Below are 12,157 nucleotides of genomic sequence, written 5' to 3' on the forward strand. Positions count from 1 at the left end.
CCCGCCTGCCTCCCCTGCCACCTGCCTGGCCAACAGGCCTGGACACTTCAGTGGCGGGGCTGAGGGGACTGGGCTCCGCCATCTTGTGGCTATGGGTGTGGCCATCTTTGTGACGGAGTGATGGCTAATTTGCATATTACTCTTTTATTAGATAGGATAGGATGGTGCTGCTAACTAGAAACATGAATTGAATATCCTTAAAACAGCCTTGGCATGACCTCTACTTCTAAGCACTTTGACAGCAATTGCTCTGAGGAACTAACCAGTTAATTTATCCAGTTTGTGCACCCCAAATAGGTAAAATTAATGAGGCTCTAACAGATTTAGTAAATATACTGTGTAGTAATAGATTAAAAACACTGTATATTTATGGATTCTAATGTTGGAACAATACCCTCATATAACAATTGTGAAATGTATAATTTCATTTATATGATTTTAATTCATAAAATCAGCTCCCTAAGTTCTAAGAGAGAAAACAGAAAGAAATGATGCAATAAGAGGAAATGATGTATAAAACAGTGCTCCTTTTTGGAGTACAGCTTACCCCACTTTTTAAAAAGATAACCAGATGATTCTTATGTGAAATACTATTAAGACTACTAGGTGAAAGGAAACCTGGCATACCTTTTCAGCTTTTTGGTGCATCAGTTCACTGAAGAGTTCTGTACAGTCATTTATAAATTTTTCACTGACTGCAACAGTGTCACTAAAGACTACAGCTGAAGGCTGTTTGCTGAATTTTCTCATCACTTGTTGAAGCAACATTGAAGCATCTTCAACTGATAAAGAACTGGGTAGCAGAGGCTGGAATTACAAACAAAATGAACACAGTATAAATGTAATATAATACAGATAAACCATTTGTTTTATATGTGCTCTCCCTAGATCTCATTAAGTGCAATGGCTTTTGGAACCATCTATATGCTGATAACCTCCCAAATTACATTTCTGCTTTCATCATCCCTCTGAGTTCTGGAATTGTATATCCTACCGCTACCCTAACCTTCCCATTCCTGTGCCTAAAAGGCATCGCTAATTTCACATGTCCCAGACTCCCAGCTCCATCTACTCCTCCCCACCGCTCCCCCATCCTAATGAATGGCACCATTCTCCACTCAGCTATCAGGTCCCAAACCTACAAGTCACACTCAGTTCCTCTCATAAACCTACAAACAATCCTCTATCAAGTCTTGATAATTTTACCTCCAAAATATATTTCTTTTTAGCTCTTTTTAGTATCTGAAAAGATCATTTTCATTAACTATTTACCCCCAATAAAAGTATCCCTCCCTAAGAGCAGGAAACTTATCTGAATACCACATTCCCAGCAAGTAAAATGGTGCCTGGCACACAGAAGGCACTTAATAAAATTTGTTCAATAAGTAAATACTTATATCTAAAATCTCTGGGAGCTCATGTACCTAAAACAAGGAATTTTCTGCTGTATAATGGATTGGCCTTTTGTTTCATTCTTTACACCCACACTCACCTTCTTGGCATAATAGAGGCAAGTCAATACTGAAAACTTAAGTAAAAGACTATCAGTGCTAAAGCAGCTTGTGTTAACATATTAGCAGAGATTAACGGATTAGGGATAAACAAAAGCGATGACATGATTCCTGATGCCAGTGAAGATGTAAATGCTCAGATAAGAGTGTGAGAAGTCTTATTAGTTTCTGTATGGCAGGGCTTATATGAGGATTATATTGTTTGTTTGAGATTTATAGAATTCTGGATGTTGACTATCCATATAAAAATGCTACCTTACTTCAAAAGGTAGAAAATCTTTAAGCATAAAATAAGTAAGATTATTTTTATTGAAACAATAACTGTTATAATTTGGCTCTAAAGCCAAGACCTTTATGTATTCTAATTCTTAAAATGGCCATATACTAGTGAAATATCAGTGTCATTGGTTTAAAGAAAAGTTGAGCAGAAATAAACATACTGCAATATCAACCCATGTTCCAGAGCTGATGGCTTCCTCTACCGATGCTTCCACCTGGTCCACAAGTCCTTGACCAACACAAGCTGCTTTCAAAAATAAGAGTTGTGCAGTCTTGTATCTTTTCCTTATGTAGCTCACAGCATCTGGGATTCCCAGTCTGGACAAAGCATCGAATTCTAGAAATACATCCCAAAGTTGGAACAGAACTGTCAATCTTCACACTTTTCAGAAATCTTAGAAAAAGTTAACTTCTACCAAACCCTATTCTTTGTGAATGCACTGTATTCTTATATCCTTTTTTGTAAAGAATAAAGCTCAAATATGTACCACAGCCTATTTCCTGCTTATGTCACTTTCCCAAATTTTTATTACTAAACATATTTGTAGAAAAATGAGTTCAAGTACTTCCCCAATTCCAGCTGCTTTACTCCCTCTTCAACTGAGGGGGTCAAAGGGAAACATGAGAACTAAAGAGAAATTAAAGTAGAAAAGGTGGGTAAAGGAAAATGTAATGATTTAAGTAAAGAAACAAACACTGGAATTTCTTTTGCTTATTATAGCTAAATAAAGGAGTGGAATATATTTTTCAAATGTTTCATTAGACAAATTAGGACAGAGTAATTCTCCAGTCTAATTTAAACTAGTATGAGAGTTAGCATATAAAACAAAAGTAAAAAAATGAAGACTTAAACCATTAAGGTTATTGAAAGTATTTACCATCCTTTCTCCATCCCCAAGTAATCATGTTTAAGAAAACTAATTATAACGAAGTTCTAATCCAAGTCCATGGTTGAAGAAACTGGGAAGTATATTACAGAAAGTCAAGAAAACATAAGCTAAACCCTATTTCTAGAATGCATTTAAGTGTTTGAAAACTAATGACTTACATACAAGTTTATTACTGAGAAAGAAACTGATCTCTTATGTGGTTTAACTTGAGTTATAAAATTAAAGTAAGTGATATATACATATATATATTTGTTGTTGTTGTTAATTGCTTTAATGACTAAATTCAATCAATCTACTTTGTCAAAATGACATAACCTCAGAAACCAAATTTAGAATAATGTCTATGTTTCTGAAATATTAAAAAACTAATAAAAATGAACATTATAAAGTTAATAGCCAATGAAAATATTTCTAATATTTTCAGGTATAATAAACAGAAAAACTGGGCAACTTCATACAATATAATAAATATAATTCCTTTTTATGTATTAAAAAATATTTGAAGCTATAATAGTTTATCACTGGAAGGTTGGTAATAAGAAGTGCCAGCTTTTGGTTTTTCTATAACAGTTCAATACTATAGAATTAAACTCAGTTTCTAGGACCCACAAAAACCTGCAGTGTGGCTACTTTCACACTCAAAGAGAACCGTTATAATCTGCTGGTCAACAGTCAAGTATGTGTGTACTCCTAGGGCTAATACAAAAGTTCTAAGAATGTGGAGAGTATTAGAAAGAAGTTTCAGTTTCAAAGAAAAAAAAAGTTACCTAGATAGCCATTCTGCCTGAAAAAGGAATCCACCCAAGTACTCTGTGTTTTGGAATAAATGTCAGGTAGAAACACTGCCTTATCTTGTCTCCCACCAACCACAGTGCCTCGTAAGCGTCCACTGTTAACAAGTTCTTCAAGGACAGCTTAAAACAAAACAAAACAAATAGAAATAAATGAGAGCAGGTATAAATCTCAATAAAACCCCAAAACTTTACTATTTTACAATTTAGTTATTCTTACCCTTTAAAAACGCAATTTAAAGTTTAAATTGACTAAATGAAGACATTATGTTTTAGACAAAATTTTCCTGACATTTATGAGAATACTCAGGTCATAAATTCAGAAAATCTTGCAACTAGGTAAAGATGCAGAACTTGTAAAAACTAGTTAATAACACTAAGTTTTTAGTTTGAGCAATTTTGGGGGGGAAAAACATGCCATTATTTAATCTCATGATTTGTTTAAAAGGAGATGACTAAATACTTTGAGAATAGATGTTGCCAAATTCAATTTTCTCATATTTAGAAAAATCAAGATACCTAGATCATATTAGAAACAACAGTGTAAAATTAAGCCATAAACATTTTTATAAGTGCCCTGGCCAGTGTGGCTCAGTTGGTTGAGGTGTTGTCCTCTCTCTCAAGGGGTTGCTGGTTGGATTCCCAGGTGGGTGTATCAGCTCCCTGGTGTGGAGTGTGCAGGAGGAAAGCCAATTTGTGTTTCGCTATCACATCGATGTTTCTCTCCCTCTCTCTCTCTCTCTCTCTCTCTCCCTTCCTCTCTCTTAAAAAAAAAAAAATTATAAGTTATTACATTTTCACTGTTTAAATTGAAGCAACACATTTAACCATATCTATAAAGAGAAGTATAATGCCATGGTTAAGAGGATGGATCCGGATGTAGACAGCTTAAGTCCAAATCTCAATTCTGACACCCACTAGCTGACAAAAACTGGGCAAGTCATTTTACTGTTTTCATTTTCTCATCTGTGAAATGGAGATAATAATAATACCTATTTCAGAGGGTGGTTGTATTCACGTAAAATGCTTGGATCCATAATTAGTATATTATAAGCACTCTTTACATGTTAACTATATATAATTGCCCCACCCCCACCACAATCATCAACATCAAAAGACTGACGCCAGGCTGAGAAGTGGGTAGTGCTGTAACTATTACCAAATTTATAGTTTTTACTTAAATAATAACATTTAACTAGACAAAATATAAAAATTCCCTAAAGAAAAAAGCAGATATGAAAGAATTATTCCTAAGTGAATCAGCAAGCACATTCAAAAGATGCCTTGCATAAAGGTTTATGAAAATTAGCCTTTAACAGAAATAAACATCAGTTTACATATGAATTCAGAATTTTAAACTGAATAAACTAGAATTCATCAGAAAAGTCTAGACTTCTCAATAGACTGCAGCACATAATTTTAAGTGCCAAATTCAGACCAAAGTTATCTAACTGCCAAGAATTACTTCAAGAACTGTGTATTATAATGAAACTCCACCAACCCCCATTTATGTAGATTCCAAAGTATGTCATTTTAACTTTAAATAAATATTTAAAAATTTAAATTTAACTCCATATTCTGAAAAATATAGGGAATAAAAATTAATTTTTGGTACTATACTTGATTTCCCATTCTTCAGTTTAATTCTTATATTTGCACAGATATCTGACTCAAAAGATCAAGCCATTGCTTTTTAAAATTATTCCAGCAGAGCTTTAAACTCTCAAACCCTCAAAAAGCTTCATAAACACACACAAAATAGATAATGAACCACGATGATTTTGGAGATATTCCTAGTCTGTTTGAATGCTAAGAATGTATTACCACTATAAAATCATTGTAAAATTTTTTAGACAAACACTATTTACTTCTGTATTAGGAAATGTAGCAAAAATCTGTAAGAAACAAAGTAAAAATTATTCTTAATACTACAATTCTAAATCTCTCTATATATGTATATGTATAACAGAGTACACACACACATACACAGATTTTTGTTTTTATCCCACTCTCCTGGTGGTAGCCGACAATAAATGTTTTGTGGGTATAACAGACACGTACGTGAAAACTGATATAAAAAATTTTTTCAACCAGATATATTTTAGTTACATAAGTTTTAAGATTAAAAGAGGTAAAATTATAATTAGTAAGTTTTATATTAAGTCTATTCAGCAGCTAATTAAGTGACAAAATTTAAACCAAACTCACAGTAAAGAAGCTGCTCCTGAAATCCATATTTTGATATCAAAGAATTCACTGCTGTAGGCCTTTATGGGAAGACACACAAAAAAGCCTTACTTAATATACATATTTATAAATTAAAAATAACTAGGATAGTTTATTAAAAACATCAATTAATTTAAAATAAATGAGGGCAAAAACTGCATCAAGTTGTACACCCTTAATAAGAATTATACGACTGAAATACCAGGGGAATGGATCTGCCTCCCTAATCCAGGATCAATTTACTTTCCCACCAAAATTCTTACCTCAGATTTAGTGATACTTAACTATCTGCCCTGCCTTTATTGTGTTTGATACAAACCAAGATTAAAGAAATATTCAGACTTTATACATGCTTACCGGGTAATAGCACTGAATAGTCCACGGATGCGTGCTTTATGTCGAGCTACAAAAGCTTCAGTAAATATTACTCCTCTGTTATCAAGATCAATGTGTCCATTAATAATTCTACCTAGTCGCTGAGTTAGTGCCTGGGGGTAAAAATGCAAATTTTTATAAATTTGAGAGAAAAAATCACACATACACATTTTTATAGTCTTACTAAAGTCATGCTGCATGCTGATGTTGTATTAATCATATAATTGAGAAATTCCAACAAGCATAAAGAGATATGTAAGTCAAAGTCAAGATTTAGGATCTAGGAAACATCATAATCTCATCGCAGAGCCAAGAACTGAATGAGTCAAATAGCTGATATGTTGAAAGGCTTAGTTACCTGCTAATAAGGGCTATTTCTAATGTACAATAAAAATGATTAACCACTTTTTCTAGATACAGGAAATATGAAACATACAGACAGCCAAGACAAATACATGAGTCTTGGAGAAGACCCCCTCTGCAGCTTCTAACACTAACACAGAGAGAGAAAAATATTACTACAAGAATTTACAAGCTAGAGAAACACAAGACCTGAAAAATTATCTTCTTTGACACAAGTATTAACAACTTATCTGCACCCAGAAATTTCCACTGGCAGAAAACCTGATTTCTTAGTAACCTCCAGAGAGTATTTTTCCACAGCTACCATATGACTGGAGTCTGGAAATAAGTCTGGATATATTTCACATCCCAAGATAAGTTAAATCTACTTAAGTCAGCCTAGCTGATACTTTTATGGTATAGAAAAATGCTTTTCAATCAACTTCTTAACAAGCTTTCATAATACTGTTTGTGATATTCAGAAAAATTGGAACTGAAAAACATTAAGATTCTTTGTTTATTTTTCTAAAGACACATTTTACTATTAAGAAAAAAATACCTGTGTGAGGAAGTTCCCAGGAAGATCATAGGTTTTACATAGTTCTGATATGGTTATCTGACCACTTTCTTGCAATTTATCATTTACCTCTTCTGCTAACCGATCCAAATAGTTTCTAAACAACAAAAACAAACAAGTAAAAAAACAATTAGGAATAATGAAATGGTTTTCCTCTATATTTTATGTTTAATTTCTGTTGCAATAATGTGTGCACCAAATTAATGAAGTATGTTTAGGTAAACACTATTCATTACTCACATTTGGAAAAATCATTTTTTTTCTTATCAATGTAACTAAATATAAGATTAATCAAACGATAAATGCTGGGATTTCTTTAAACAATAGAAATTTTGCAGTCATTTTTATTAATTATTTTGGAACAAATTTGCTTTACATATAGGAAGATTGTAAAAATTATGTTTTGTGTTGCTTTAATAGAAAAAAAATAAGGTTTATATTATTTCCAAGTACTCCACACTATTAAGCACTTACTTTTTAAGTACAATGATCCTTATAGTGAAAAATGGCATCATGAGTTCTAAACAAAATACTGAATTAGCCACAATTGTTTTAAATTTAAATATTAACACTATTAAAACACACACACACACACACAACAGAGTGCTCTTAAATATTGTACTTACTCATCTATCAGCTGTCCCAACACTAGCTGAACATGCTTTTCTGATTTAACAATGTCACCAATTCTATTTTCAATATGAGTCAGATCCACATTAATTACCTGGAAAATAAATATAAACTCTATTAGTGATAAGTTCATATTGTTTCTTAAATTCAAAATTATATATTTAGAACTACTTTTTTAAAAACTTAGTCTTAGCTGGATTTTAAATTTGAAATATTGTAAAAGTCTTAGTCAAAAAAGCAGAGGCTTAATGCTTATTTATTTTCATTTCTGAACAATTACACTTAGACTTGCTAGGAAAGTCTGTGTTAAAAAGTTACATTTTCATATAATAGGCACCATTTCAACAAGATTCACCAGCTTTTTGTATACAGTATACTTCGGTGGTGACATGTGCACTTATATTTTCTAAAAACATCTTCTATTTTTTTATATACCAGGTGTACTGGTTAATAATGTGGATTTTGTAATCAAAGAAAACACGATAATTTTAAGAGAAACATCAAAAGTGCTTTATTCAAAGTAATGTCCATCGCTAGCTACACATTTCCCCCATCTTTCAGGTAATTTGTGGATACCGTCCCAATAGAACTTTTCTTGTTTTGAGGCAAACCATTCAGAGGCCCAATTTTCCACTTTTTCATGTTTTGAAGTGCTGCTCAGAAAGTGCCAGTGCCATCGATGGGAACAAGTGGTAATCTGAAGGAGCAAGGCCTGGTGAATACAGTGGGTGGGTTAATACTTCCCAGGCGAGATCTTTTTAATGTGTCTTTAACTCGTTTTGAAGTATGTGATGGTGCGTTATCATGAAGCAAAATTACTTTGCTGTGTCTTCTGGTCCATTCTGGTTGTTTTATGATCAAAGCATGGTTCCAATTGATTATTTGTTGTCAGTAGCGATCAGTATTAATGGTTTCACCTGGTTTTAGAAGCTCATAATACACCACACATTCCTGATCCCACCAAACACAGAGCATTGTCTTCTTTCCAAAGCAATTTGGCCTTGCAGTTGATGTTGATGGTTGACCTGGATCAACCCATGATTTTGTACATTTGGGATTCTCAAAATAAATCCACTTTTCATCTCCAGTCACAATTCAATGCAAAAAAGACTTTCTTTCTTTAAAATCTTTCCCATTGCTTGTAAACAATCAGAAATTGTTTGCTCAGCAACGTTTAATCTTTCTGCAAGATCTTTTTGAGTTTGACACACATCTTCATCCAATAATGCTTGTAATTGTTGGTCTTCAAACTTTTTCGGTTGATCTGGACGTTCTTTTGTCTTTCACATCAAAATCATCACTTTTAAAGCTTTAAACCAGTGTTCACAAGTATCTTGAGATGGAGCATGTTCACCATAAGCTTCCCGAAGTGTACGATAACTTTCAGCAGCACTTTTCTTCAAAATAAAAGTAATGAATTAAAACTTCCCGCAAATGCTCTTTTTTGGCACAAAATTTGACATTTGTAAGCGTAAAAATATAAGATGTTAGTACCTTCAGAAAATTTGACATATGAAGTTTTGAAGCCTGTTGTCAATACAACAAAATAGCATACATATCAAATTGCATATATATCAACATATGTGTAACTCCATCTATTGAAAAAAATCTGCATTATTAACCAGTACACCTGGTATGTCTATTACTTCCATATACTAAAAACAAGTGAACATGAAACTGGTGAGTTTTTCTCCCCAAATTACATAAGTCCTGTAATTATATAAAATGTCAATTTTGAGTTTATTTGGTAAAAATAAAGAATAAGTAAGTCAACTGAGAAAGAACTTATTAAATTGATTAAATATATCTGGACTTATTAAACTGATTCCATGTATTAGTGAGAAATGTAATTACTTCTTCACAAACATTACTCAAAATCTGATACCTGTAACTAGTAAATACTTAAGACATTGAAAAAATTCATAGTATCAAAAAATGGACAAATCATAGGAAAAAATTTTATGAATTAAAAATTTACCTGCTGCAGATCAACAATGTTTACCCGACCTTTAAAAAAAAAAAAAGACATTCATTTATTTTTAATTATGTATAAGTACACACTAGCCAGAAACTGTAAATTCTAATAGATTTACATTTTGGACAGTTGAAGTCCTCCTCCTACAAAAGACATATGGCTGTGATAATAATAAACCATTAGCCGTGTAAGTCTTCATGCTTATAATTTATTTTCAATGTGTCATTTGTCATATCAGGCCAATTACGAGCATCAACTAATATACAAGTTGGCCAGACCTATGAAGGCTATTTATCTCCCTTCACAATTATCTACTGTGACCAAAGAGATATTGACAACAAAATTCAGATGAACTTTTTTCAATTATTTAAAATTGGTAGACTCCCATCCATTAGAAAAAGAAAATCTGTTAAGTATTCTAAATAATAGCTAATAATTTATGAGTAATATGCAGGAAAATAAGGAAAACAAGCAAGGAGGGTATATGTGATAACATCTAATGAAGAGTTGTTTTCATAGTTCTTTTCTATTTTAATCAGCATTCAAATTAGCTCTATAGTTTGTACAAATTTTTAAAAGACAAAGAAAAACAAAAACTGTGTGCTTGTTTTCCTACAATAAAATATGTGTAGCATCATATTGAATTGTTTCCTAATTTGCAACTACTTAAAGGTAAGTTTTAATAAAAAGGCATGGTAGCACAGCTTTGGTTTTCAACAACCTATAATCCTTTAAAATCTGTTTCCCCTTCATAATTACCACTCTTATAGGCAGCTAAGTACTTTCCCCTGAGTCATGCAATAAATTCAGGAACTGTGAAAAGAAACAACTGATTGAGTCACACACAGACATATAACTCAAAATATTAATGTTATTTTGTAAAATGACAATATCATGTTTACCTGAATCAGTTCAAATATTAAGGTTGTAACCATATTGACAATTGAGACGGGTGTCTTAAAACCTCAGAATAATTTATTATTCATGGTTTTAAGGGGTTTTTTTTCCCTTTCAAAAAACCAGAAGGAAAAAACAACACTAAGGAATTACTTACCACCTCGGATATGTAGCTCATCTCTCATTTCTTTACTAATTTGGGCCGGAGTAACATATTCCTTGCCATCAAGTGTATGAACTACTTCTAGCTGTTTCTGAGCAATCAGTTTAGTCACAATCTCAATGCAGTTCCGCTCTGACAACCTGAGGGAAACAAGAAGTTTTTAAAATTCACTTGTTACAGTTGGTGCTCAATAAAATTAAAATAATGTATGAAGAGGGGCTTTTTAAAAGTAAAAAACAAACAACTAACGTTTGGGTAAAGAATCATTAGGCTCTATATGATAATATCTCTACCTTTTATTAGTATAACGATACTAATTCAATGAGTTAAAAAAAAACAACACAGCAGCACTTGGGAGTAAGCAGGTTGTCATGCCCTTAAATCATGTACGTAATTGGTACAAATCACTCTATCATGGATTTCAAGTTTGCTCTCTCCTAGGCCAGCTTCTAATGCTCAAATCTGAATAGGAAGGCGAGGACGCATAATTTAGGTAGGAAAAACCCTGGCACTTCATACAATCGGTCCGCAGGCAGATCTGGCCCAGGGAAACCAGAACTGCAACCCTCTGCTACCCAGGCTCTGAAGCACAGTGCGCGTCCTGGTTTGCTGTGTGCTACAAAACACAGCATCAGGGATTAAGATCTTCGGCCCCAGAAGGAACAAAAACATCCATGGCAAGAAACAGACAATGGCTGCACAAGGATTCTATTAGCATTGTACGTGTCCTGTTAAACAAGCAGAGTTAGGGCGCTCCGGACACATCCCCCCAAACGAGTGGTTCGGTAGGAAAGGTCAGCATCCAGGAGGCCCTACAATGACAGACGGAGCCACGGGTCTGGCCTAGCACCTCTGTTCTGCTGGGCAGAAAGGCAAAATGTCTCTTCAGAGTCAACACAGTATTTGCAAAGTACTGTGCGAGGGGGTGACCCTCGCCTCTCGCGCTCTTTCTAGGTCGGGAACTGCACAAAAGGCGATGATGCCACAGAGACCGGATGGCACGAAGGAAGAAAGGGACACGAAGGAAGCTCCCAGCCCGCAGCCCGGGCCCCCGTGGGGGCGGGGCGCGCTAGCACTAGGCTGGGGCATGTCTGGGGGGATCCGAGCATAGGTTTCGGGTTTCCGGGCCAAGAACTACACTCGGAACCACCATCCCGGCTCGAGGAGTGGGGGTGAGACGGGGATGGCGACAGAGGCTGGGAAAGTCCGGGGTCAGGGTCCAGGGACCAGTGGCCTCGAATCTTGGGGGTGGCCGCCCAGGGGCTATTTTGGACGCCCCAAAGGAGAGGGAGGGTCGGGCACCTCTGCGTGGCCTCGGCGAACTGCGCCCGCTGGAAGTCGGCCGCCAACCGCCTGATCTCTTCCCAGGCATCCGCCATCACGGCCCTACTGGTCGAGCCGCCGAGAAACAGCAGACACGTCAGCCCACGGGCGGCGGGAGCCCGGCGGAACGGGCCGCGCGGAGGGACAACAGACTCCACCGCCCAAGCAATTACCGAAC

General features: G+C 34.9%; 1 protein-coding gene across 1 annotated transcript in view; it reads right to left on the reverse strand.

The window, feature by feature from the left end:
* The window catches only part of UFL1 (UFM1-specific ligase 1), a 26,963-nt gene extending 14,858 nt beyond the window's left edge, over positions 1 to 12,105 (reverse strand). The window contains exons 1-10 of the mRNA XM_005871475.2: positions 11,959 to 12,105; positions 10,651 to 10,796; positions 9,600 to 9,628; positions 7,618 to 7,715; positions 6,974 to 7,088; positions 6,055 to 6,185; positions 5,680 to 5,738; positions 3,448 to 3,594; positions 1,952 to 2,127; positions 628 to 807 (exon numbers count right to left, since the gene is read on the reverse strand). Of these exons, the coding sequence (XP_005871537.1) occupies positions 628 to 807; positions 1,952 to 2,127; positions 3,448 to 3,594; positions 5,680 to 5,738; positions 6,055 to 6,185; positions 6,974 to 7,088; positions 7,618 to 7,715; positions 9,600 to 9,628; positions 10,651 to 10,796; positions 11,959 to 12,035 (1,158 nt within the window). The 5' untranslated portion in view covers positions 12,036 to 12,105. The remainder of the gene's footprint in view (positions 1 to 627; positions 808 to 1,951; positions 2,128 to 3,447; positions 3,595 to 5,679; positions 5,739 to 6,054; positions 6,186 to 6,973; positions 7,089 to 7,617; positions 7,716 to 9,599; positions 9,629 to 10,650; positions 10,797 to 11,958) is intronic.
* Positions 12,106 to 12,157: the final 52 nt, after the last annotated feature.

This window comes from Myotis brandtii, unplaced genomic scaffold (assembly GCF_000412655.1).
Source record: "Myotis brandtii unplaced genomic scaffold, ASM41265v1 scaffold343, whole genome shotgun sequence".
In the NCBI taxonomy this organism is placed as follows: domain Eukaryota; kingdom Metazoa; phylum Chordata; class Mammalia; order Chiroptera; family Vespertilionidae; genus Myotis; species Myotis brandtii.